This window comes from Stegostoma tigrinum, chromosome 22 (assembly GCF_030684315.1).
Source record: "Stegostoma tigrinum isolate sSteTig4 chromosome 22, sSteTig4.hap1, whole genome shotgun sequence".
Classification (NCBI taxonomy): domain Eukaryota; kingdom Metazoa; phylum Chordata; class Chondrichthyes; order Orectolobiformes; family Stegostomatidae; genus Stegostoma; species Stegostoma tigrinum.
In genome coordinates, this window is record NC_081375.1 from 21,957,234 (window position 1) to 21,984,541 (window position 27,308).

Sequence of the window (27,308 nt, forward strand, 5' to 3'; positions counted from 1 at the left end):
AGTGTTCTACAGACTGAGTTTGAATGCATTAGCCTTACTGCACATATCTCAATTTTCAATCCACTAAATTCCACTTCATATTTGACCATCTAGAGATCATTGAATTTCTAGCACAATTCACCACACAGTCAACTTTCCTACTTTTTTTCCTTAACATTATCAATTTGTCGGCCGGTCCTCAGTGATTCAGTTCTATCTTACTGAGAGTCCTTGACTGCCAGTACTATTTGGAGAGAATTATAATAAAGGAAGCAGTATATTAAGATGCTGTAATGTAATCTTTTCAATACTGAAATTTAGGAATTTAGTAACTAAGTTTTTTTTTCAAACCATGATTTAGAATTAGTAGCAGTTGTGATTCACATACATTCTTGGATTTTGTTTATGAGCATTCATAATTCTCAAAAATTAAACAAAGGAAACTTAAATTGCCGTTATGGCTCACAAACTAAAATACATCCAGATGTCACAGCAATTGACAGCATTAGCAGCACTGGATACTTACCTTCTGCTGCTTAAAAATAAGTAATAAAAAATACAAGCCTTTCCTCTCCAACAAAGGAATCTATACTTTACCCTTCATTCTCTCACCCTGTCTTCTCTCTTAATCTGCCACTACTAACCAGCCAGATATGGTCCACTGCCCAGCACTATTCTGAATAATTACTAGCTTCTGTTGCCTTTTTATATTTATTATTTCCACTCTTACTATCTCCTCTTCTCAACTATTTGGTGGAGGAGGGAGGGTTGCAGTGAGGGGCTGCTTTGAAGTTTACATGCTCACAGACTCTCCTTCAGGCAATGAAAGTTTAAAGACCTAACAACATTTGGAATTATTTCAGAACCTTGGTACTGTTTGATCTAAATCCATATGTTATGGAATAAACCTTTCCAGAAGTTTGAATAGCTGAGTCTGAAAATCAGCATTTACAGGAACAAAAGATCTCACTGACTGCGTGCATTAATTACTGAACTGAGATTTACTCCTTACTGGAGTAGTACAGTAGAAGAAAGGATGAATCTAGAAAAAACCTGGGAGTTTTCTTAATCTAAATGTTCATCATGCCTAACTAGTGCACACCAGCAACAAACAAAGCCAACAACACCACATAGTCAAAATAGTTCAATACAAATAGGGAGTTGTCCAAAAACAGAGGTATGGGTACAGTTTTAATATAAACCTGGTACTAGAGGCAGTGTAGAGGAATTACTATTCTAGGGTGGCTCAGTGGTCAGCACTGCTCCCTCACAGCATCAGGAACCCGGGTTCAATTCCACCCTTGGGTGACTGCCTGTCTGTTTGGAGTTTGCATGTTCTCCCCATGTCTGCATGGGTCCCCTCTGGATGCTCTGGTTTCCTCCGACAGTCCAAAGATGTGCAGGCTAGGTGGATTGGCCATGCTAAATTGCCCATTGTGTTCAGGATATGTAGATTAGATGGGTTATAGGAGGATAGGTCTGAGGGTCAGCATGGACTTGTTGGCTGAATGGCCTGTTTCCACACTGTAGGCATTCTATGATTTTGTAATTTGAATATTAAATGATAGATGCCCAGGCTGTTGCAAATCCACTTTAAGGATTTTGATGTTAACCCAATCTACTTATATACTTTACTGTCTTGAATTATAAGTAAATAACAAATTTGTCATCCTTTCTAATAAAATGAGATTATTAGTGGGGTTCAAAATGTATTTATTAACATTGAACTAATGTTATGTTGATTGTTTGTGAGGGAATTAAGGGCCAATTAAGGTGAAGCAGAGTTAAAGGGTTAGAGATACCTGGACAAGAGCATAGAAAACCTAATTTTAGGAATCTGTTGTCTTGTTTTTTTAACACTTAATTTGATATGATTTGCCAGCATTTAGATAGCAAAACAAGCAGAAATCTAGGAGGGAGAGGTAAGGAGATAATCAGAGCAAAAGATTTTGCTCTTGGTATTAACTGAAGAATGCGAGACACCAAACAAAAAAAAACTGACAGAGCTAGTTCTGATGAAGGATCACTGGACTGAAGCGTTAACTCCGCTTTACTCTCCACAGATGGTGCTCTCCAGCATATTGTTTTTGTTTAAGATTTCCAGCATCCATAGCTCTTGGTTTATTTTGAAGAAACTGCAAAAGCTTGGCTGGATAGGATCTAATTTAGAAAGAGGGATTTAATGGATAAAAGTGGATTTAATTGTGTGGACTTTGTTCTGTATTTGTGCCCAGAAACACACATGCACACGCTCAAGTCACAAATGAAGTATGCTACTTAAATAAGTCCCTTTGTTATGTGATCTTCCTGCAATTGTAGTCACTCAGCAATCCTCCTTAAATTATAGCTGTATTTCCAGGCATAGTGGAATATAGCCATTTTCTGGGGAATTATTGGCATTTTGAGCATTTTAGAAGTACCTAAGTCATTTTTGTTTTGTTTCTTTAAATGCATTCTTTTATAACCATCAATACAAGTCACATTTAAAAGTTGTAGCTTATTGAACTTGTTGGATCTAAAGTGCATGTCAGCTGGAAATCTTTGAATAATACTCGAATAAGAAGTGTATAGTGTTTTCTTTGGTCTTATTTACAACAGTGGGCAATTCTTAGAACATTTGGGTGAAATTTGACATTGGTAGAGAGGGTGCATTTTCATATTTGGGCCAGGGAGGAAATTCCTTATTAGGAACTTATAATGGAAAAAAATTGATGTGCAGTATGTGCAAATTTAATATTTTTAGGTTAATCAGAAACAGTAAGTAGTTAAACTTACAGCTTACAGGTTGATTATTAAACATCTGTGTAGTTCAATGCAATGCAACAATGTGTACATTCATCATACAGTGCAAGTTTATATATCTAGATCTTACACAAGACTGCAGAACAAACTGTGGGGCATTTTCTAAAGTGTTACTTTCTTAAAAAAAACTTAGTTGGGGAAGCAGTAAGGCAAGCAATGCCAGTGATTGAGAAGGACCACTTTCACTTGGAAACTAGGATTTAGCCCCATAAGCAAAAGGGCTTGCATGCTTGAAAACACAACTGCACAACTGGTTTGTTGTATAGTCAGTGTCCTTAAGAGATCACACATCAGAGCCACAATCAACAAGGTTGAAGGAGGTTCTGACCACAGTCAGTTGTTGCTGCCATGTCTACCTTGGAGACACTGCTGGAAATGGCCTAATCTTTAATTTTGAGTTGGTCTCACCGCATAATGGGGCTGGCATTTAGTCACAGGGGTTACTCTGTGAGTCTCTTGCTCTCAAAAACAGACATGCCTAATTGTCCAAGAATTGTGACTTGCAGGCCAAGAGATAGCCTGGAAATCTTCTTTGGCTCATAATTTACTTTCACTCCAGGCTTGAAGGAGCACTTCCACTGTAAAAGTACAAATTTAATTTTGAGATTGCCAAATCTATCATCAAGCGTTTTATATTACAGGAACTCTCAAATAATTTGAGACTTGCCTAACTGATTACATGTTGGATCCTTACAGCTGTACTGTTTGGTGTACATTTTGATAAATGTCACTTAAACACATGAAGCAGAAGTAGAACAAATTTGATAGTACAGTGTACTAATAAAAAGAAAATTGCTTTGTCGTACAATCTCAAACAACTGTACTATGCAAAATTACGAGCCTTTAATCTTTACCAGTAACAGCATGGTATTTCATTGTGTATTCTAACCATGTGGGGAAGCTCTTGGACACTTCTCAAAATGGCATGAAATCAACACCAGCCATGTGGGTGAACAGAACCTGCATTTCACCACTTCAATATTGCACGATATTCTTATAACATTGTCATGTAAAAAAAAATTCAAGGTCTCCTCAGTCCTAGCTTTAATCTCATTGGAAAACCTTTTAGTAATCAAAATGATCAATCTTTAAATGCTATCAGTGTTACAGTTGTGGCAGTCTAACTGGAAGTGACCTGAGTTCAGTGAATGCAACAAGTTCTGTTCCACAAATATGCCTACAAGTCAGTCACCAAGGCTGACTATGAACACAACTTTCTTGAAATGAGTCTGAATGGTGGTTTAGGGAATATTAACCAAAAACTTTTTATTGAATACAGGCAATTCAGCAATTAAACAGTTTTATGTCTGTGCTAAATATGTCCCAACCATTTCATCTGATTTTTTTTATAGCAAGGTCCTTTTTTATACATAGTTATAAAATTTTATAGTAATACATCAAGATGCTGTGAAGTCACAGTTGATATTAGGATGGAGATGCAGGTCAGTGTCAGTCAGTCTGTTTCTGTCACAAGATTGTGGCATTGTCTCTTCTGATCTTTTTACCCAAGAAAAGCACCCATTCTTGCACTATAGCTGCGAATTGACATGGGCATGTTTCTTTCAAAAATTTAAAATTGTAACTCTTCTGGTAAAATTAGTAGTGTTCTCTTGCCTTCATATTTAAAACGAAAACTGCTAGACGTGCAGTTTGTATGAACTGCAACAGGGATTGCTAAGTAAAATAATCCAGCTATATGGAACAATAATTTTTCTACTCTTCTTGAAATATTGTTTTTATCTATGTATCTGCGACTTTGTCTCCATCCTTTTCCACTGCAGACATCATCTTTTGTCATGTGCTATTGCTTTTACATAATTGTTGCCTGAAGATTTTCTACCAATTGGACCATTTATTGAACCTTGCCAAACGGTACTGGTGTTATCACTAGGCCTATTTATGACCATAAATGATTATACTAATTGTACTTAAAGCAACTTGCTTTTATTATACTAGTACACTTTCATGTAATACTTAATTTAGCTCAAATTACTGTGCTTATTCCAAATATAACCCAAATTGGTAATACAAAAGATGTCAGCTCTTTATCTGACAGTTTCTTTTTTCTTCCAGTCTGTGCACCAAACTACAATGGTACTTTATTGAAATCCTAGTGACAACACTTTCCATGGAGAGCATTTCTCCATTACGTCTCCTTTTTTCTTCCTGTATGACATCTAGAGTTTCTCAAACACCCATTTTCATTTCTTTCTTGTTCTGTTCCTTTTGAAACTTTGAAATTTGTGACTTTGAGCTGTTGAATTCTCTTGCATTTTATTCCTGTGGCTTTTTCCCTTTCTAATGGCTTGTACTTTTCATTTTTGGTTAAGTCTTTCTTACTTGCAGCAGAGCACTTGCAAAGGAATTGAGCAGGAAAGGTGCTTGTATTACAATAGCAAACAAACCTGCTGTTACACAGAAAACCAAAGTATAGGAAGGGTCCAAACAAATAACTTGACAGGAACATTCAATGTAAACATCAGCATTGATCAGTTTATGCAAACAGACATATATAATCGAAAGCCACATTTACATTTCATATAATAATGGAAACATTGGGAGTTTGGACTATCTATTAATTATCCAAACTGCAGTTAAGCAGTTCTAAATATATTTGTGCTTACATTGTTTTATTTTTCTTTACAGCACCACTTTCCACTATACTAAGTAACCACTTTGGTTGCCGCCCAGTAGTAATGCTGGGTGGACTGCTCGTTAGTATGGGAATGATGGCAGCATCGTTTGCACATTCAATTGTAGAAATGTACATTGCCATTGGAGTAGTCTCAGGTAATTGAAATGACTGTATGGATTAGACAGAAGGCTGCAGCAGACAAAGCCTTGCAGCGCTTTATATTCAAATTGATAAATTTTCTGTTATTACCATATTTAAATTGACAGTAATGTTGCCCAATCTTTTTTCTTCTAGAAAGGCATTGAAAATGCTACCTAAATCAATCCTATCATGTATATGCATTTAACTCTGGTTTCTTTAATTTTACTTATTTATATACTACTTTGTTTCCTACATAAATACTTTACTGATCAAGAACATTGGTAGCTAATTTACAAATGCCAATCCCAACCTGAAACCAGCTGGTAAGAGCTGAACAACTTCTACTCTACCAAGAGTGGAGTTGCTAATCTTCATGTTTCTCTCACCTATTATCTCATCCCTGCCCCTTTCCCAAAATTCCTGATTTTGGCTATGTGGTGGGTGGGGGTGGGGATAACACAAGGTTAGAAACACATTGTAGCAAAGGGCACTAGAATACCATAGTACTGTATTCCTACTCTGGTTTGATAAATATTGGTCATCATTAATCCACCATTAGCATTTTTAGACTAGCAAATTCTGAATTTTAGAACGTGCCAAGAAATAAGTCAGTGTGACTGGTTGACAAATGACTACTTCTCACTATTTATAACAATAAAATAAAAAACTTTCATTTTTCTAGTATTACAATGAATTACTGGAAAGATGATTTCGGCACTCGGGTTTTCTCTAAGAGCAACTGCAGCCGAGTCAACACACTAGCATTTATATCCACCATTGTTCATTACCACCATCTACTGCCCTACTCTCAATACTTTCTATGAAAGTTGCTGTTTGTTCTCAGATTTTCCATCAATTTTTAGTCTCTACTTGATCGATAGCTGTCAGTGTATTTATCTCCAGTTACAGCACAAAGATTTCTTTCTTTGTGACCACTGGATCATAGGACATAGAACAGTACAGCACAGGAACCAACCAAGATGTTGTGCCAAACATGATGCCAAGTTAAAGTAATCCCTGCCTGCCCATAGTCCATATTCCTCCATTCTTTGCTTATTCATGTGCTTATCTAAAAGTACCTTAAACGCCCCTATCATATCTGCCTCCACCACCATCCCTGGCAGCACATTCTAGGCACCTAACACTATATGTAAATAAAATTGCCTTTTACATCTCTTATGAACTTCGTCCCCCTTATCTTAAATGTATGCCCTCTGGTATTAGATATTTCAACTCTAGTGGAAAAAGATTATAACTGTCAACCCTCTCTGCATCTCCTAGAAGTTTATAAAATTATCAGGCCTCCGCTGCGCCAGAGAAAACAATCCTAATTTGTCCAGCCTCACTTTATAGCCCATACCTTCTAATCCAGGAAGCATCCTGGTATACTACTTCAGCACCTTTTCCAAAGGCTCCACAACTTTCCTATAGTGTGGTGACCAGAATTGAATGTAATACTGTTAAGTGCTGCCTAACCAAACTTCTTTAAAGCTGCAACATCACTTCCTGATTCTTGTACTCAATGCCCCAAAGAGGTCCATGCAAAGAGTTAACTTACTGTCTTAGCTGAAAAACTTAGTGAAATGTCAGTAGGGCTTAATTTAAATTTGAATTGAGAAAGTAACCAGAACAAAAGAGGGAGTCATCCAAAGTACAGTGTGTTAGATCTTCCTTTTAAAAGATGGAACACTCAAAGAATTAATGAGTTCTGGTAGACTGTGGCATACTTTCAGGCAGTCCCAACAGAAGTAAGATCATAACATTCGACAGGAAAATAAGGAGTAAGAGCGTATAACATGAACTACATTGTAAAGTTAATGGTTCCTGTTTAATTCTCAAAAACAATTAATTCTTTTTAACGTGAAGTATTGTGGCATATTTCTGTTGGCTAAAGACTGTGTTCAGATTTCTCTTTAAAGGTTAGCAGCATAATAATAGTTTAAAAACTCGAATAGAATACAGCAAACTTTTTAAACCAGCACCTTATGAACCGTCACTTTTGATAAACCAACAAAAATTATGCACCTCAAATACCACAACGTTCACCATTATATAGATAATAGTGTGGAGCTGGAGGAACACAGCAGGCCAGGTGGCATCAGAGGAGCAGAAAAGTTGACATTTCAGGTCGGGACTCTTCTTCAGAAATGAGGAGGGGTAGGGAGCTCAAATAAATAGAAAGAGGAGGGGTGGTGCTGGAAAGGTAGGAGGGATGGTGACAGGTAGTGTGTAGGGAGTGGAGGAACAGATAGGTGGGAGAGCAGATGGACAGGTTGTGACAGGTCAAGGAGGCGGGGATGAAAGGGAGGGTTGGTCGTGGATGTGGGTGGGAAGATTTTGAAACTGGTAAAATCCACATTTAAGCCATTGGGCTGTAGGCTCCCAAGGTGGAATATGAGGTGCTGCTGCTGCAGTTTGTGGGTGGCGTCATTGTGACACTGGAGGCGGCCCAGGATGGACAAGTCACCCTGGGAGGGGGAGTTAAAATGGTTTGTGACTGGAAGGTGTTGTTGCCACGAACAGAGCGCAGATGCTCTACAAAATGGTCTCGGAGCCTCCACTTCATCTCACTGATGTAGAGGAGGCCACTATTGTAGTTTTTAAAATTTACCTCAGTGTAAATATACTTGTTCAATCAAATGGCTGTAATTAAGTAAAACACCAATGTGTATACCCCTGAATTTCATTTCTATTACGTAATCAATGTAAAAACGCACACTTTGCAGACGTCCTGATTCTCCAGCTATTTTATCACTTGGCACACTCTTGGTCGTATGGGTGCTGGATTTAAAAAAAAGTTTGCTCTATTTCTCAAAAGTACTAAATGCGTACTTTACAAAAGGAAGTTTAACTGCACACTTAGTTAAGTTCTGACATTGTTAGTACATTGATTAGTTTATTTCTTTTCTAAAACAGGCGTAGGTTTCTGCCTCAGTTTCCTTCCGACAGTCACAATCCTCTCCCAGTACTTTGATAAATATCGTTCTCTTGTTATGGCTGTAGCATCCACAGGAGAATGTTTTGCAGTCTTCACTTTTGCGCACGGTAAGTATCTGAACTAACGTTATAATTGTTAAATTGAGGCTGATTATTCATAGAATAGTTGGCTAATGAGCAAAATGCAAGTTTGCTGCAAAGATTGTTCTTTACCGCATTTGGATGACTTAAAGATCAAATATACTCTGTTATTGGTACTACCACCAATACTTGTACACACTGACAAGTAACTTACCAATCAACATTTCAAACTTTTTTGTGTGGATCCACAATTGGATTCGATTTATAGTCGCCTGTACCTGAATTATCTACTGATACCTATTGGTCTCCTGTGACGCTAAACAGGGGTCAATACTAAATACTAAGCAATAAAGCTAGCAAATTTCCCCTTGAAACATCATTAAAGCCTGAGTTAAAGCAGATGCTTTAGATTTGATCTTGTAAAATATAATGGCTTGTGGCCATAATCTGTAAATGTCAGCTTAGCCAAAGTTCCCTGTCAATTTCCCAAGTCTCCAAGTCTCATTCATACATATCTCACGTCACTTTCCTAGCCAGTATTGTTTCAAAACCCGAACCTTTGTGTTTGGAACCTTTCAGGACTTTGAGCCACCATAACTCTGGGATTTTCAGCAACCCTGTAATGCTACACAAATTGTTCCCTTGGTGGTTGCTGGTCTAGGATATAATTCCCTGCAGAAACTTCTACCTTCTCTTCTAAAATGCTTCTTCAAAACTACCTCTTTGGTCACACATCCTGAAATATCCATAAGTGGCGTGCTGTCAAGTATTGTCTTCCAACACAGTAAAATATCATGGTGTAGAAGTGTTAACGGCTGTATTTAAATACATTTTTCAACCAGACATCTGGAATACTCTCCATAATCATTTGACTGTAATACAATTGAAAGAATGATGGACTTTTAACGTGAGGATATTTGGGGATATGAAAACAATTTGTGTAAGTAATGTTAAGGTAAAGATCAGTCATGATATTACTGAATGGTTCTCTGCTTTGAATAAGAAGGTAGTTGAATAATGAAGCTAACATAGTATGGAGCTCGTGAAACACAGCAAGGCAGGCAGCATCAGAGGAGCAGGAAAGCTGACGTTAACATTGACGTTCCTCCTGCTCCACACTGTGTTATCTCTGATTCCAGCATCAGCAGTTCTACTATCTCTGAGTTGAATAATGAAGTTGTCTTTTCCTCTGTCTAGCTTTTACATTACTGAAGAACCATCTTGGGTGGAAAAATTGTCTCCTCATCATTGGTGCAGTGCAACTAAACATTGTTGTGTGTGGAGCACTACTTCGGCCAATTGTTATCAGGAAAACTGCGAAAAAAACAGTAGATGTGGCCATGGAGACCAAGTACATGTTGGAGAATGAGGAAACATGCATCTCTATAGAATCTGTGGATTCGGGAGTGGAATCTTTATCTACCTCATGTGATAACTTGGAACATAGTAACAAGTGTACAACAAATGATGCTCTCAAAGAAAATCTTCAAATGCTTCCAGATAGGAAGCTAAAATCAGAGAATCAACCAAAGTTGTTTGACTTTTTAATTCTAAAAAACAAAAGCTTCATATTTTACGCACTTTTTGGTCTATTTGCCAGTTTGGGATTCTTTGCACCTCACCTCTATGTGATTCCCCTTAGCATTAGCCTGGGTATTGATGACTGGGCAGCTTATATGTTGTCTGCTATGGCAATTACAGAGGTATTTGGTAGGTTCTCAGCTGGCTATGTACTAAATAAGCAGCCCATACGGAAGATATACATTGAACTGATCTGTGTAAGCCTACTAAGTATTGTGTTGCTATGCTTTCCTTTTGCGAGATGCTTCTGGAGCCTTGTTACATGCAGCATGCTCTATGGATTCATGTTTGGCACTGTGGCTAGTACTCACATTCCAATGTTAGCAGAAGATGATGTCGTGGGAGTTGAGAAAATGCCATCTGCTGTTGGAATCTACATCTTTATTCAGAGCTTTTCGGGACTAGCTGGGCCACCTATTGGAGGTAATGCTTTTGATTTCATCACTATTGCATCATGCCCAAATTTCCATACACCAGTGTTTAAACTACAGTGAGAGTGAAATAAGATAGATTGGAATATATATTTAATCTAATTCAAAAGTAACTAACTAGAATCTCAAGCAGGTATTTCTCCATCACAGTTTATTTTCAGGAAGAAGCTACGCACTTCCCCTTAAATAAGTGCTCCAAAAAGACAGAATACTTAAACTTAGAATATATATTATGTAAACATATGCTGCCATTAAATCCCAAAATAAGGCTACTTTGGCAGGTGGCTAAGTTTACAGTTTATCATGAAATTTATGTTGTACGTCTTATTTTAAAAATATTTGAATTATCACTAGAAAACTTTTTTTTCTGGTTTCTCCCACTGTGTGTAATACCACCAGTGCTCATTGATCCTGTCAGATACCTTTTCCTCTTCCAGCCCTGTTGTTTCTCCTCATCATATCTTACAACTGATCTTAGGCATACCGCTTCTTCCCCTTGGCATCTCCACCAATGGCCTCACCACACTTTTTTTGTCTTCTTTCTTCCCACCCACCACAGTGAATCCTGTAGACTATTGCTATTGGTTTAGTTGTCTACTAATTTACACGTCCTGCCTGCCCCTATTCTTGAGATATTCTAATGTTCTTCATCCCCATCACACAACTTAGTGTTAGTTGCAAACATCTTTGATCATGACACTCCCTTGTTTCACTTCCTCAGTTGGATAATTAGTGAAAACCATCTAAATGATTGCAAATTGAATATTTTTACATTTCAATGTTAGAAGTAAACATTCTGCAAACTGTATAGCATAGTTGTCATTAATCTACCAGAATCAAATTCTTACAAGCTATGTAAAACCTTTACTCCAGTTACCAATATATGTAGTTATTACAAGTCAAAGCCTGAAAGCTTTCCAGGCAATCCAATGATCCTGGTAAGAAATGTTCAGAAACAAAAATTGCTGGAAAAGCTCAGCAAATTTGGCAGCATCTGTGGAGAGATGTTTTTGGTCAAGCAACCCTTCCTCAGACCTGAGAAATGTTCAGTCATGCTGTTGACTTGTAACTATCCTACTGGTCCTTTAAAGAAAGTATTTGAATGCCAATTAGGCAGGTTTTCTGGGAAGAAAGCTCAACAGCACAAGTAAAATTTAGTGAAAACTGAGCTTTTAGTTTCCATCTTATGTCCAAGTAACCAACCATTAGAACCAAAGGCTTCTTTTAAGTGACATTTTGAGGAGTTTATGAATTCCACAAAATGGAGTACCGATAGTATTAGCAAAGTGAAAAGTTGTTTTTAAAAATTTAATGTGCTTCTATCTCCAATGCACTGATTTTGAAGTAAATCCATGAATGCTTCAGCTGATCATGGTTTCATTTCATTTATACTTTTTTTCTGCTCTATTTTATATAAATTGAATTTAATGTGACAATGTTTAGGTTACCACTTTTTAAATTATCTCGAGACTACTGAAAAAATCGTAAGTGTAAAAGATTATGTTGACTTTTTTTTGCTTTCAGGTTGGCTTGTGGATATTACGGGTCAGAATTACGGCTCTGTGTTCTTCTTTTGTGGAATTGGTCTGAGTTTGGGTGCGTTTTTTCTAGCATTAGTTCGGCCATCTAAAAAAGGGTTCTGTCGGACAAAACAGCCTCCAGTGGTTGATCAACAGCAGACAATACAGGAAAATGTCAAAAGTGCGGATGATGTGCCAGAGGACTTCCTAGACACAGACCTGAAGAAACCAGAAAGCTTACAGGATCAGTTTCAAAGCACTGCTTGAATAAACAATCACACACCACCACTGAGTGTACCTTCCGTTTCAAAGGTATCCTGATTTATCCTGTCACAATTTCCTCAACTTGCCAACATGTTTAATCTCCAAATTGCCCTATTCTCAACGACAAAATTGCTTATTCATTTTGTAAAGAAGCAAATGTTTCATATTTAGCTGTATTTTTCATTAAATAGTAAAGTTGTACTGAAGGTGCCTAGAAAACTAAAAAATCTGAAAGCAGGAGTACATTTGTGTTTTCTTCTCAAGGTAAATTAATTATATGCCTTGATGCTCTTGCTTTATATAGAATGATCACAAACATTTGACATGATGACCTAATTGTCCAAGCCACTGACCAAATACTGTGTTCCAAAAAAAATTTATTTTTTGAGTCTATTGACTACTTCTTTCCATACTCAGACCACAAGATGGATCAAAGTGAAACATTTTAAAATGGAGCATTTCATTTAACCTTTGGGGGTGGGGTGATGTATTGGAAAGAGGAAAGGAAATGCGCAACTCAGTTTACTAGAGGTAATCATTAATGGAAAGAAATTGTGAATTGTGGACAATTAATTTATTATCTGCAGGATGCATTGGTATGAAAACTTGAAAGCCATTATGGAACTAACATACAGGTGGGGTAAAGTTCAATCTTACAACCCAAAACATATACCATATTCCTGGGTTTTAGAGAGATTTAAACTTACTACACAAAAGTAAAATGTTAGTTGTAGACTTTTCATTCTTCAAATAGTTCCCTTTATACCCTAAACAACTCTTGGCTCCTTATTTTTTCTAAAGCCAGTATTACATCAAAAACTTGACCACTGTAACATATCTAGGATACTCTTTTTATCACTCCTTGTTAACTCCTGGATTAGATGCAAGAAAAGTCCTTGACCTGTAAAAACTTGGGGTGCACAAACTTTCTCCGACCAATCCAACTTTACTTTCTTTATCAATTCCATGTGCTTCTGTTAGGACTCAAAATGCATTTAAAGCCTTAATTATTGGATCCTACAAGCACTTCTCCTTCCTTTCATCTCCACTCAAAAGAAGTCAAGTTGACCTTTGCTGCATTAGGGATAGGGCCTGTGCTGTTGTCAGTTGTATTTGGAAGCTACTGTTTACAGTGCTAATGATTGCACATATTTGATATTTCAGAAAATGAGTACATGGTGAACAAAATTGTACCTACACTGGAAATACTTATGCAGAGAATAAGAGGCTCCTTCACATTCACTTAATCATCACTTTTATAGTATTAGGTTTCAAAAGGCAGTGGATTTGATACCTTTGTGGTATTATGAAAGCACTGCAACCAAAAAGCAAAGTAATGTAAATTCTGACTTTTCTTGCCATTCATCACACATGTTACGCTGTGTGTGTCTGTAAATGAAAAAGCCAATGACATAAATTTGAATTACTATAACTTTTTCCTTAAGTCATTTCTGATGTAGGTTATTCAGTTAGTTAAATCATAAATGAGTGGTTCACATCAACCACTAAATCATGTTCTCCCTCATGTAAGATTGGTGCATGATGCTGTAAATATTTGGCACTAGTTAGAAGAATTCTGTGTGCTGTCAATATTGAGGTTGTAGCATTGTAAGATAATGTGGATAAGGAATCAGCCAAAACTCTATAGATTTAGTTTGAATACTAGTGAACTAAAAGATAAAGATCCTCTTTCAAAAGTCCTCTAGAATGACTAACTCAGTGCAGCTGCACGTAAGTCTACACTCAAATAACGTTAAGCAAATCCCATTTACACAGCTGCAGGGGGATCTTGGCTATCCAGCCAGTACAGGATGATATACTGTCAGCAATAGGCCATTTTATGGGATCTACAAAAGTGAAGCAGACACAGATAGGATGTTACATGTTCAAAAGTAAGCATCAATAACTACAGTGGACAACTGTCTTCCTCAGCTTTAATAAAAAATGCAGTTAAACTCAGTGATGTGAACACTTTCCAAATAACTAGACTGCAAAGTAAGTATCATGCAGGAAATGTATAAGATTACAAAAATAGGATTTGACTTTTTGAAAACAAAAACATAATCACAGACTTTTATTTAGGCATGAAGACCTCATCCTGGGGACTCCCCTTTTGCCTGGTCATAACATGATGTCTTTAGAGGGCTTGCCCCATGTACCCAGAGGTTGTTCCATGAAAATAATGGGGCTTGATTTTGAACTTTCACGAGATATTCTATACATGAAACTCAAGAGAACCGGACTAAAATCTGTTCCAGGATGTATCAAAATATTCCCAATAAGTGAAGACACAACATTTTTTTAAGATGTAGCTATATTCTGAGTAAAATAATGACTCCAGATCTCCTTTTTCTCAGATTCAATTAAACTTGTTTGATTAATTAAATCCTAATTGGTTTATTCTAGCAATGAAATCTGCACTGGTTATTGAGAAATTTATGGCATAGGCTTTTCTGTTTTATTGGCAGATAAGAAGTAACGTCAAAATCAAAGACCTATTTAAATTCCCAAAAACTGGCAATCATTGTCAAAGTAGTGATTGCAGGTCTCTACTTAAACATTAAAAGGTTTATCACTTGAGAAAGAAAAACCAGAATGTATGGTAGTAGTCTTAAATGTTCTGACACTTGTTGCACTCCAGTTTTGATACAGCGTGTTTATAATCCAAACTGTATATTTACTGTATAAGATATTTCATATTGTATTGAAAGTATTCAGGTGATACAATGTTAAGCTTGGACGATTTGTGATGCAAGTTATTAGGATGAAACAAATACTGGTAATCAGCAATCAGAAGAATGTAACTAGGTTATCTAAAGGAACATTTAAACAAAACTACACCAACTTTTTTTAAAAATCATGATAAATTGCAGCAATCTAATTTTTGAAATACCAGCAAAGTACGTTCAAGCAAAGTGTCAAAACTTTGGTCACTGTAACTTATGCTTTCTAACATTCATTTTGTTCAGTCCCAATAATTTAAAAATTGTTTAAAACATTTTAAGATTGCTGCATTTCTGTAATTTTCAATAAAACTTATTTTTAAAATACTTAAGATTTATTATTTCTCAAATTTCAAGAATTCAATGGTTTAGTGAATTTGCTAAAGAACCAATGTGCATGGAATGAAGAAAAATATTGCAAAGCATTTCATTCAAGAGAAGGTAAGCAATGAGCATATATGGACAAGTTAGGAGGTATAACAGTAAAAGGTAAAATAGATTCATTTTGAGATGGTGCTGAAGGCAAGGAAACAAGAATTTAAATAGATAACAAAGTGTGAAGCTGGATGAACACAGCAGGCCAAGCAGCATTTCAGGAGCACAAAAGCTGACGTTTCGGGCCTAGACCCTTCATCAGATCATTCTTGATAAGAATTTAAATAGAATGTTTAAATGCTCACATTTATATACAGAGATAGTAAGAACCGCCGATGCTGGAGTCAGAGATAACACAATGTGGAGCTGGATGAACACAGCAGAGGAGGCATCAGAGGAGCAAGAAAGCTGACATTTCTGAAGAGGGGTCCCAACCCAAAACGTCAACTATGCTGCTCCTCTGATATATTTATGTACAGTCCTGACTTTTTAAATCGTGAATGTCCCAAAACATTTTATAGTTAATGAGCAAATCAAGCACTTTTTGAAAGATTGCTACTGTTGTGATGTAGTACACAGCAGTCAATTTGCATACAGCCATCTCCCACAGATGACAATGTGATAATCACCAGGTATAATGGGAACCGCAGATGCTGGAGAATCTGAGATAACAAAGTGTGGAGCTGGATGAACACAGCAGGCCAAGCAGCATCTTAGGAGCACAAAAGCTGACGTTTCGGGCCTAGACCCAAAACGTCAGCTTTCGTGCTCCTAAGATGCTGCTTGGCCTGCTGCCAGCTCCACACTTTGCTATCTCTGATAATCACCAGGTAATGTTTTTGACATTAGAGGATACATTTTAACAACTACTCCAGGGTTTATGCTCTTCTTTGAAGGAGTGCCACCTGAAAGGGCAGATGGGGCCTCAATCTGACTTCTCATTGACAAGATGGTACCTCTGATAGCACAGCACTCAGTACTGCACTTGAGTGTCAGCTTAATTTGCGTGAATTTACAATGTTCTGACTCGGGGCAAAAGTGATAGTGACAGTGGCACAGTTAAGGGTGCAATACTAAACAGCTGACCTGAGACAGCTTTCAGATTAGAATGACCCTCTTGGACAATCTTGTCCAAAAGGTGAAAGATGAATGAGAGTGGGAGTATTGGGGAAGAGGAGGGAAATGAGAATCAGAATGCGGGGTGGGGAGGGTGCAATTAGAGGCAAGTAACTAGTTTTGCTGGAGTAAGGAGGATGATGAGTGTTGATCTTTTGGGCAGAGAATGATTGTGGAGAGGTGAGTTGAGCCTCCCCTCACCCCCATTGGGGGGGGGGGGACGGTGGGAGCTAGGGAGATGAGTCAGAGGCAATTATAATAGCAGAACACAACGTGGGACAAATGGAATGTGAGATCAGACAGAAGTAAGTGACAGTAATTTCAGCAATTCCTCATTGTTTTTAATGACCAAACCTCCAAGACCTTTGTGAGTTAGCGAGTGAGTGGGTAAGTGAGAGTCAAGTCTGACCCACACCCACTTGTTTTCCGTCTCCTCCCAACAAAAACTCTTACGCAAAAAGCATGAGCAGAAAACAGGTTGAAACACAACCTGTTTCTGACCCTAACCCCGTCCCCGCCCCGCTTTCTCCGGATTTTACGAAGATCAGTTCAGAATGTGCTCCATCAGAAGAGAACCCACATCAATGTTAGTTCAGTGATAATGGGAACTGCAGATGCTTGAGAATCCAAGATAACAAAGTGTGAAGCTGGATGAACACAGCAGGCCAAGCAGCATCTCAGGAGCACAAAAGCTGATGTTTCGGGCCTAGGCCCTTCATCAGAGAGGGGGATGGGGAGAGGGAACTGGAATAAATAGGGAGAGAGGGGGAGGCGGACCAAAGATGGAGAGATGGACCAAAGATGGAGAGAAAAGAAGATAGGTAGAGAGGAGAGTATAGGTGGGGAGGTAGGAACGGGATAGGTCAGTCCAGGGAAGATGGACAGGTCAAGGAGGCGGGATGAGGTGGTAGATAGGAAATTGAGGTGGGAGGAAGGGATGGGTGAGAGGAAGAACAGGTTAGGGAAGCAGAGACAGGCTGGGCTGGTTGTGTGATGCAGTGGGGGGAGGGGAAGAATTGGGCTGGTTTTGGGATGCAGTAGGGGAAGGGGAGATTTTGAAGCTTGTGAGGTCCATGTTGATACCATTGGGCTGCAGGGTTCCCAAACGGAATATGAGTTGCTGTTCCTGCCACCTTCGGGTGGCATCATTGTGGCACTGTAGGAGGCCCATGATGGACATGTCATCTAAAGAATGGGAGGGGGAGTTGAAATGGTCTGCGACTGGGAGGTGCAGTTGTTTGTTGCGAACCGAGCGGAGGGGTTCTGCAAAGTGGTCCCCAAGCCTCCGCTTGGTTTCCCCAATGTAGAGGAAGCCACACCGGGTGCAATGGATACAGTATACCACATTGGCAGATGTGCAGGTGAACATCTGTTTGATACGGAAGGTCATCTTGGGGCCTGGGATGGGGGTAAGGGAGGAGATGTGGGGGCAAGTGTAGCACTTCCTGCGGTTGCAGGGCAAGGTGCTGGGTATGGAGCGGACAAGGGAGTCATGGAGAGAGTGGTCTCTCCGGAAGGCAGACAAGGGTGGGGATGGAAAAATGGCTTGGGTGGTGGGGTCGGATTATAGATGGCGGAAGCGTCGGAGGATGATACGTTGTATCCGGAGGTTGGTGGGGTGGTATGTGAGGATGAGGGGGATCCTCTGGGGCGGTTGTGGTGGGGGTGGGGTGTGAGGGATGTGTTGTGGGAAATGCAGGAGACGTGGTCAAGGGCGTTCTCGACCACTGTGGGGGGAAAAGTTGCGTTCCTGGAAGAATGTGGACATCTGGGATGTGCGGGAGTGGAATGCCTCATCCTGGGAGCAGATGCGGCGGAGGCGGAGGAATTGGGAATGGGGATGGAATTTTTGTAGGAGGGTGGGTGGGAGGAGGTGTATTCTAGGTAGCTGTGGGAGTCAATGGGCTTGAAATGGACATCAGTTTCTAGCTGGTTACCTGAGATGGAGACTGAGAGGTCCAGGAAGGTGAGGGATGTGTTGGAGATGGCCCAGGTGAGCTGAAGGTTGGGGTGGAAGGTGTTGGTAAAGTGGATGAACTGTTCGAGCTTCTCTGGGGAGCAAGAGGCGGCGCCGATACAGTCATCAATGTAACGGAGGAAGAGGTGGGGTTTGGGGCCTGTGTCGGTGCGGAAGAGGGACTGTTCCATGTAACCTACAAAGAGGCAGGCATAGCTTGGGCCCATACGGGAATGTTAGTTCAGCTTAGCTGAGCTCAGCTCTGTTGTCAACCCTTTCTTTAGTGATCAGGACATGTGGCCTAGTTTTTTTTTTACTTCTCTCATTCCATTTCTGAAATGTTTTATTACTTAGCTCTGCTGCTTGGCATTTTGTAATGATCATTTTGTTTAAACACTCAATTAAAGTTATCCCTTTATTGCTTCAGAAATGTTTTTCTGTGTGGAGTTTGCACATTCATAGAATCCCTACAGTATGGTAACAGTCCCTTTGGACTAACAAGTCCACACCAACCCTCAGGAGCATCGCACCCAGACTCATCACCTTATACCCTACCTAATCTACACATCCCAGAATACTACCAATCCACCAAGCCTGCACATCTTTGGGCTGTGTGAGGAAACCAGAGCGCCTGGAAGAAACTCACGCAGACACGGGCAAAATGTGCAAACTCCATGTAGACAGTTGCCCACGGGTGGAACTGAACCCGGGTCCCTGGCGCTGTGAGGCAGCAGTGCTAACCACTGAGCCACTGTGCCACCCTGCCACTGTTATCCCCTTGTCTGCATGGGTTTTCTCCAGGTACTGCAGTTTCTTCCTACATTCCCAATATGTGCAGGTTAGATGAACTGGCCATGCTAAATTTTCCGCAGTATACTGGGATATGTAGGCCAGGTAGGAATTGCAGGGTTACAGGGATAGGGTCTGGATGGGATGCTGTTTGGAAGATCAATGTGAACTCAATGGGCTGAATGGCCTGCTTCCATACTGTAGGGACCCAATGAGAAACACAAATTTAAAATCCCTGCAATAAAAGGGGTGATGACATAATCAAAATTATTATAGTATAGGAGGCTGCCATTTGGCTTCATTGGCCACTATTTTAATATATTGCCAATCTCCTGACTTTTCCACATAATCCTACACATTGTTTCTATTATCATCTTATGCCCTTTAGAACAGCTCAATTACCCTACCAGAAATTTCACTCCAGACCCTAACTACTAGTTCTGCGAAAACGCTGTTTCTCACCTTGCATTTGCTTCTTGATTCTTTTAGAGTGGCAATAATTAATCTGTATCTACTGTTCAGACCCCTCATGCTGTTGAGAACTTAGAATAAATTTCAGTCTTCTCCTCTCCAAGATGAACAGCCCCAACTTTTCCAAACTACTTAATTGGAGGCAGTTCAGAAAAGATTCACTCAGATGATCCCCTGATGGTGGGTTTGTTTAATGACCAAAGATGAAACGGGTTGAGATTCTACTCACTGAAATTTAGAAGAATGAGAGGTGACCTCATTGAAACATAGAGGATTCTTATGGGGCATGGCAGGGTAAATGCTGAGAGAATGTATCCCCTCATGGGAGAGTCCAGGATCAGAGGGCATTGTCACAGAGCAAACGATGCAAATTTAAGACTGAGACAAGGAGGTTAAGAGTCCTCGCCACAGAAAGCCGTGGCAGGGGACAGAGTCCTTGATTATACTTAAGGCTGAAATTGATAGATTCTTGATTAGTAGGACAATTAAAGGTTAGAGGGAAAGGGCAGGAAAGAGGACACAAAGAATGTCCAATCAGCCATGATCTTATTGAATGAAGCAGGCTTCAAGGGCCAAATGACCCACTCCTGCTCCTGTTTCTTAATCCAGCTAATCATCTAGTTATTAGATATGGTCCAAGATCTAGACAATTTTAAAAGTCCTACTCGTATTCCCTTTATTCTGACTACAGGAACACCTCCTTCCTACATATGGCCATTTGTACCAATTCAGACCACAAGCTCTGGCTATTCACATTCACCCAGAAGAATAGCCAGTTGTTGCGAGGGAGAAGGACAAAGAAAAGAAAGCGGTTAATGATGCCAGCAAATACTACAAGAGTAACATACCTCTCAAGCAACTTTAATTTAGTTAAACACTCAAGAGCCCTCAGAGTTAGATCTCACATTTGTCCATCAGAGTAAAGAGACTTGATGATGAGTCGGCAACCTGATTTACCAGCTTAATTTGAAATACTAAGAGACATGCAAAACATGTTGCTGACTCATTTTCTCTTGATTTGCACAATCACAAGCATGTCAAGATCTATCCAGAGATAGAAGGAGAAAAAAATATACTGAGCTAATGAGGAAGGTATCAACCAACACAGATAAAACTGAATCAAAGATAACAGTGAATGGAAGTACTCGACAGAAATATTTGGATAGGTTTAGATGTGAAACTTAGAGTGGGATCTGGATCTGGGGAGCTAATAATTCAGCTGCCAATGGTGAAAGAAATGAAAGTATTAAATGAGATGACAAAAATAAAAGTTTCATGTAGGTTCATCCTAGTTCTCTGCATTCCCTGATGAAAGGAAATTCAGTGAAGCTCCTCTCTACTACCTTCTTCTCAATCAGCCTACCCCTCACTCACTCATGTCCTTTTCTTTCCATGCCTAACCCTGCATCGCCATTCATTCACTAATGTAGTCACCTCTTACTCAGCTGTCTCACACACTCATTCTTTCTTCCACGATCTTCCCCTCTACCTGGATTTTTCCATCTGGCCAGGAACATGCGAAAGGAGGACATTAAGACATCCAGCACCAGTTAGAAGAGCTTTCCAGTCCTGACTGATCCCCCCCAGAGTAGAGCAACCAGATTCTGAGACAAATCAAAGTGAAACTCAACAGGAAATTGATAACTAAAAGCCAAAAGAAGTGTGAATGCTGTAAACCAGGAAGAAAAATGGAAGTTGCTGGAAAAGCTCAGTAGATCTGACAGCATCTGTGAAGAAAAATCAGAGTTTTGGGTCTCGTGAGCCTTTCTCAGAATAGCGTTCTTCTTTTTGCGGGGGGGGGGGGGGGATGCGAGCAAGAGCAAGACAGGAGAGGAATAGAGGAATGCTTTTTCTTCAAAGGCGAGATCCTGCTCCTGTATTGTCCACACCTAAGGGGTGTAGCCACTTTCCCACCGAGTGACTGTTACCACACAAAGCCCAGAAGAACTGGTCGAAATTGAAAAATGAAACGCCAGGCTTTGGACAGGATTGCCATGAATGCAGATGGGGCCATTTTCCTGTGCTGCTTGAATTAGACAACTTGTAGATACAATTCACAATATGTTCCAATCACTTATTTTTTAAAACTGCAAAACATCTTAATTTCCTCAGTTTAAAGCACCATCTTTTCCAATTTTCAAAGACCAAAAAAGTTAAAACTGGTCTTTGTACCTACTTGATACACATGAACAATAACATGATCAAAAATCACATGACACCAGGTTGTAGTCCAACAAGTTTATTTGTAAACACAAACTTTCGGAGTCTTGCTCCTTCTTAATACTGAGAAGTCCTTGTGGCAGCTTGAAATTAGCCAGGCATCTAAATATTCAGGGCTACAATGACCTTGGCAGTGGCTGGCAGTGCCATCCCGTAAAGCACAGCAAGCAAAGATGATTTTCCTTTAAAATATTGAAGTATATTTCCATCTAAAATTAGTTCCACAAAGGCAGCATTCTTGTCATGTAATGGATCATGCAAATGTAGCAAGTTTCTGTAATTATACAGAAGCACTTGGTGCTATGGTGCATGCAAAGAAATTGACATTTTTTTGCACATGATAATATTTAATTTGAACTGTTACTAAATTTAATTTTACAAGCTTTTGGTAAGAAAGTATACTTTTGAAAATAATCTAGATGTAATTCCATGAGCAAGGATGGCATTAGTATTCTGACCTTTACTTGCAACGTTATTTTTCTTTTTTATCTTCCAAAACAAAGAGAAGTAATCACATCACATTCACCATTACTAAAATAATAATTGCAAACAGCAAAAAATTTTGCAGCCCAAATTCATGAAAAATCCTTGAAAAGAATTGCCTGGCAAAGATTGACAGTGAAAATGCTAAGATATATTTCACACTCAATTACATGCTCATAAAACACTCAGAAAAAGGAACACCTCATTTGCAGCCATGGTAAAGCAGGCATGAAACAAATTTAGTCATTCAGAGATAAGTAACTTCATTTTTTAAATCACCCCCCACAGGAATTCTGTTCGGTTAGTTCTCCACAAAGACACCAACTGTCTTGGGGGAAAGAAAATCAATCTTGCAGTAGGGTCCTAGAGCTGACATTAGGATCTTTATTTGCAAAAGTAAAAGGCTTAAAGTTCGCTTGCAGGGAGGGTAACATACTTTTTCTTTGGACATTAATTCCTTGTGACAATTTTGGAAACTTAGGAGGCCATATAGCATTTACAAAAAGTTGCATTGCGGACTTTCAAAGTAATAGGGCCACTTTAAATCCTACTGTGAACTGCTTGTTCACATGTAAAGACAGTTAAAACTAAATGCAGCTAATTACCAATAAGTGAACTAAAGCAATCCATAAAGCTAAAATAATTTCTCGCCCACTGTGAAAACCTAGAAAACAAAGTTCTAAATATCAACATAATCTTAGCCTTAAATTGATGCCATGTGCTGCTACTTTTGACATTTGTGACTGGTAAATACATAACACTCGTAATAATTCAGTCTGAAAGATCAATGTAATAAGTAAATGCGACACCCACTTCTTGGTTTTTTCAATCACTCAGCATTACCCGTACACATACATAATCTGTGTACACAACCGCAAAACTTCCTTACTGAAGCAAGTGTTACTCAAATGATAAGCTTCACTCATTTTCCCAAGTAGAAACTTTGATAATCCACAGCACATTTTCAAGAATTGTGTGAAAAATGTCTTCACTTTCTTATTAAAAAGGATACTAAATATTCTGAGACTTCCTGTAACAAAACATGGATACAACAGACTTATCAGATCATGCACAACCTATTCAAGATTGTTTATTCAGTATCTACTCACATCATCAACAATTTGGTGCAGCCTGCACATCATGAAAAACAATTTTTTTTTAAGAGCTCAAAAAGAATCCCACACCTCACCACTGCCTTCAGCAACTTGCATTTATTAAAATTCACTTCTCCAAAAATTGCAGACACCGCAGCAACCATTCTTTCCATTCTTTGAATGCTTCCATGGGTTTATGAGATGCCTGCACCGTTCTAACCAAAATCTCAGGATCAGAATTGTCCTCAATCCACGTCAACATGGCCTGAAATATAAAAAAACAGAAATTAAGACATGCATTTTTGAATAGTTTGATCAAAATTAATCACTAAACACCACACAGGAAAAGACATTGGTGCAATGGTAGTATCACAGGACCAGTAAGGTGGAGGCCAACACTAATGCTCTTGGGACGTGGGTTCAAATTGCAATACGACAACTGGTGAAATTCACATTTGATTATTACATCTGGAAATGAAACTGAGATAATTGTCAGTTTCCATAAAATTTCTGCTGGTTCACTCAAGTGCTTCAGAAAAGGAAATATGACATCTTTACCTGGTCTTGGCCTGCAAACTATTTCAAATTCACAGCCATGGCATGTAACTTTGATGTGGTCTTGCAAGCCACTCAACAAATACTGGCATTAAGTAATGCTCACATTCCATAAAAGAACGAAAGAAAATAAATCACTGTTCATCAATTGATAGCAAAATAACGTGATTCATTCTAATACCAGGAATTCTCATCAGAAAGTAAAATTTTGAAACCACAAGCACCATCAGTACTTCTCTATTCACTAATTTTCCCAAGACATGGCTCCTATCAAGGTTGCTGGAAGCTCTGAATCATGGAATTATTCCTCAAGATCATCAATGTGACATTTGTCAGTCATGTATTGAGTTCTAAGGAAATCAAGAGCCTAGTATGCACCTAAAAATGTTGCTATAATACTGAAGATAAGGAGTTCTTGTAAGTCCTGTGTTCTCAGTGGCCATCTCAGCTATGTCTGCTGACTTCAACTTGCAATTAAACTAATTAACTTTATACATTGAATTTTGTGACCATTGTTTATTCATTGATTTCGAAGTTCCATCAGTTGTCATTGTAGGATTTGAACCTATGGCCCAGAGTATTAGCTTGGATCCGGATTTCTAGTTCAATGTATGATCAGTACCTACCATTTCTTAATAAGCTTTGAATTCCCTTCTTCACAACATTGTGGGTGTACCAAAATCATTGTGTTTCACCATGATGCCTCACAGCTACCTACTCGATGATGATCAATGATTAATGATGAGCAATAAATGACAACTTTGCCATTCTATGAATGAATAAACAAGTATAAAAATCCTTCCATTCGTCTGCTCTAACAATGCATTTTTTTTTAAAAAATGATCAGCAAATGGCTAAAGACATAGGTCTGGCTTTAGCTTGGTTCAAAAATCAAGGAATGCATTTTTGAAAAGATAAAGGAACAATTAATGTGGTCCAGAATCCGTGGATCAGGGGACACTGTACCAAGTGCTGCTTGTATATACAGACACAACCGAAAGGTGAGTGGAGAACCAATTCCAGTGCTCCTTCTGATAAACTGAGGACTCGGATCTGAGAGTCTGTATATAAGGAAGTTTGATCAGTCAACAATGCCACTTTATAAAGAACTGGAAAATGTGCCATACAGTCTCAACATATACTTGGAGGCACCCACTTCTCACTTTTATGGAGTGCTATTGCCCTCTTTTGCAATACCTAGTTCAGCATAGTGACTCCAGGGTATTGTTGTCTAGCCACAAATTGTTAACTCTGATTGTGTCCAACATTAGACTCTTTTCTTTTCCTGCAGCTCTTATTTCAAAAGAAAAACTGGAGAATTATCAAAGGCATAGCTGAACAGCATAACATTAAATAACACTTTCCCACACAGCCAAGGTGCTTCAAATAACAGTACAAATCTGTTGGTCATATTAAAACATTGTTATGTCGACTTTTTTTTAACCCTCAGCAAGAGAATCAGAATTGTAAAGCATGGAATCAGACCCTTTGATCCAACTCAACCAAGCTGACCAAATATCCTAAATTAATCTAGTCCATTTGTCAGCATTTGGCCCATATTTCTCTAACCCCCTTCTTATTCATGTACCATCTAGGCTTTTAAATGTTGTAGTTGTACCCAAATCCATCACTTCCTCTGGCAGCTCATTAAACGCATGCATCACCCTCTGAGGGAAAATGTTGTCTCTTAGATCCCTTTTAAATCGTTCCCCTCTCACCTTAAACCTATGTCCTTTAGTTTTGGACTCCTAGTCCTGGGGGAAAGACCTTGGCTATTCACCCCGCCATGTCCCTCATGATTTTAAGGTCACCCCTCAACCTCTGACGCTGCAGGACAAAACGGTTCAGCCTATTCAGTCTCTCCCCATAGCTCAAACCCTCCAAGCCCAACAACATCCTTGCAAATCCTTATGATTGAATATTGCATCACCTCTGCAATTTGCTCTATGCAAGATAATTATAGATGAAGAATGTCATTCGCACCATCTATAAGAATATGATTCTCTCTCTTTCCCTTTTAATATTATTTTTAAAAATAATTCTATGCCCCTCTCCTCCGCTATTCTTCAGGAAGCTAATTCCATATATTGGAAATGATGGGCCTTTGTCCAACTGCATATTCAATGTAAATAAAAATGTATTATTCAGGTCTATTTTTCAGTAGTCAGCATTTACTAGTCTAAGTTGACATAATTTAGCATAAACAGAGCTCAGTAAATTTTAGTCCTCAGAACACCCTTCTGATCACAGCAATAAATCAACTGGCAAAGCAAAACTGCTTCACTTCCTCAACTAGACTTCATCATGAAAATTCTCTCTATTCACTTGGCATATTTGTTAAGCAATCCAGGATACTTTTCACAAAGTTCAAAAGCATTTGGGGCATTCACTTTAGCTGAGTTTTCTCTGCCAGTGGGTGAATGATGGGAGGAAGACAGAAGAAATAATTCTACAACCCAGTTACCCTGTCCCAACTTAGTCTATAATGCTCATCCTTCAGATAGATTATTGTGCTAATAATAGTGACTATTTGCAAAATGCACCATATTTCCTGATAAAATATACTGTTTTTAGTCAAAACCAAAACACTGCTGGTGCCGTAAGTCTGAAATAAAACAAAATAACATACAGCAGGTCAGGCAGTATCTGTGGAGTAGAAAGTAGAGATGTCCTAACATCATCATAGCCTAGAAATGTCCTTCTCTGCACAGGTGCTGCCTGACCAGGTTTTAGCCTTTTTCCAGTCTTTCATATATTACTGTACCTTTTATTCAAGAGAATACTCTAAACAAAACATGTTATAAAGGTAAATTAGAAAATATTAAGACAGACTATTTTTGTGACCACTAAAAAAGAGATAATGGTGTTATCAATATGTCCATTTTGTACTTTACTTTTGTTACAAATTTTTCAAGTTACATTTCAGTAATTTCTGTTCTAGTTGATTTTCTACATTATCTACAATACATTAAAAACTTCCTGATTAAATAAAATTCACTGCAAATGCAGACACAACTTAAATGCAAAAAACAAAATACACCAGCATTTCCTGGAGTTGAAGAATTTCTAAACTAGGGACCACCTCTTTTAAGGTAAAGATTAGGAGAAAATTCTTCTCTCAGTGGGTTGTGCAACTCTGGAATTTACTGCTTCA

The 27,308-nt window shown here is 38.8% G+C and overlaps 2 protein-coding genes across 12 annotated transcripts in view; one reads left to right on the forward strand and one right to left on the reverse strand.

Moving 5' to 3' along the window:
• LOC125463587 (monocarboxylate transporter 7-like) overlaps positions 1-15,421 on the forward strand; it is a 34,203-nt gene extending 18,782 nt beyond the window's left edge. For all 8 annotated transcript variants that reach the window (XM_048555019.2, XM_059653693.1, XM_048555024.2 and 5 more), the window contains 4 exons: positions 5,428-5,571; positions 8,474-8,602; positions 9,773-10,579; positions 12,112-15,421. In XM_048555019.2, coding sequence (XP_048410976.1) covers positions 5,428-5,571; positions 8,474-8,602; positions 9,773-10,579; positions 12,112-12,374 — 1,343 coding nt within the window. In that variant the 3' untranslated portion in view covers positions 12,375-15,421. The remainder of the gene's footprint in view (positions 1-5,427; positions 5,572-8,473; positions 8,603-9,772; positions 10,580-12,111) is intronic.
• Positions 15,422-22,025: 6,604 nt separating this feature from the next.
• LOC125463636 (archaemetzincin-2) overlaps positions 22,026-27,308 on the reverse strand; it is a 39,275-nt gene continuing 33,992 nt past the window's right edge. For all 4 annotated transcript variants that reach the window (XM_048555170.2, XM_048555171.2, XM_048555168.2 and 1 more), the window contains exon 7: positions 22,026-23,864. In XM_048555170.2, the coding sequence (XP_048411127.2) occupies positions 23,727-23,864 (138 nt within the window). In that variant the 3' untranslated portion in view covers positions 22,026-23,726. The remainder of the gene's footprint in view (positions 23,865-27,308) is intronic.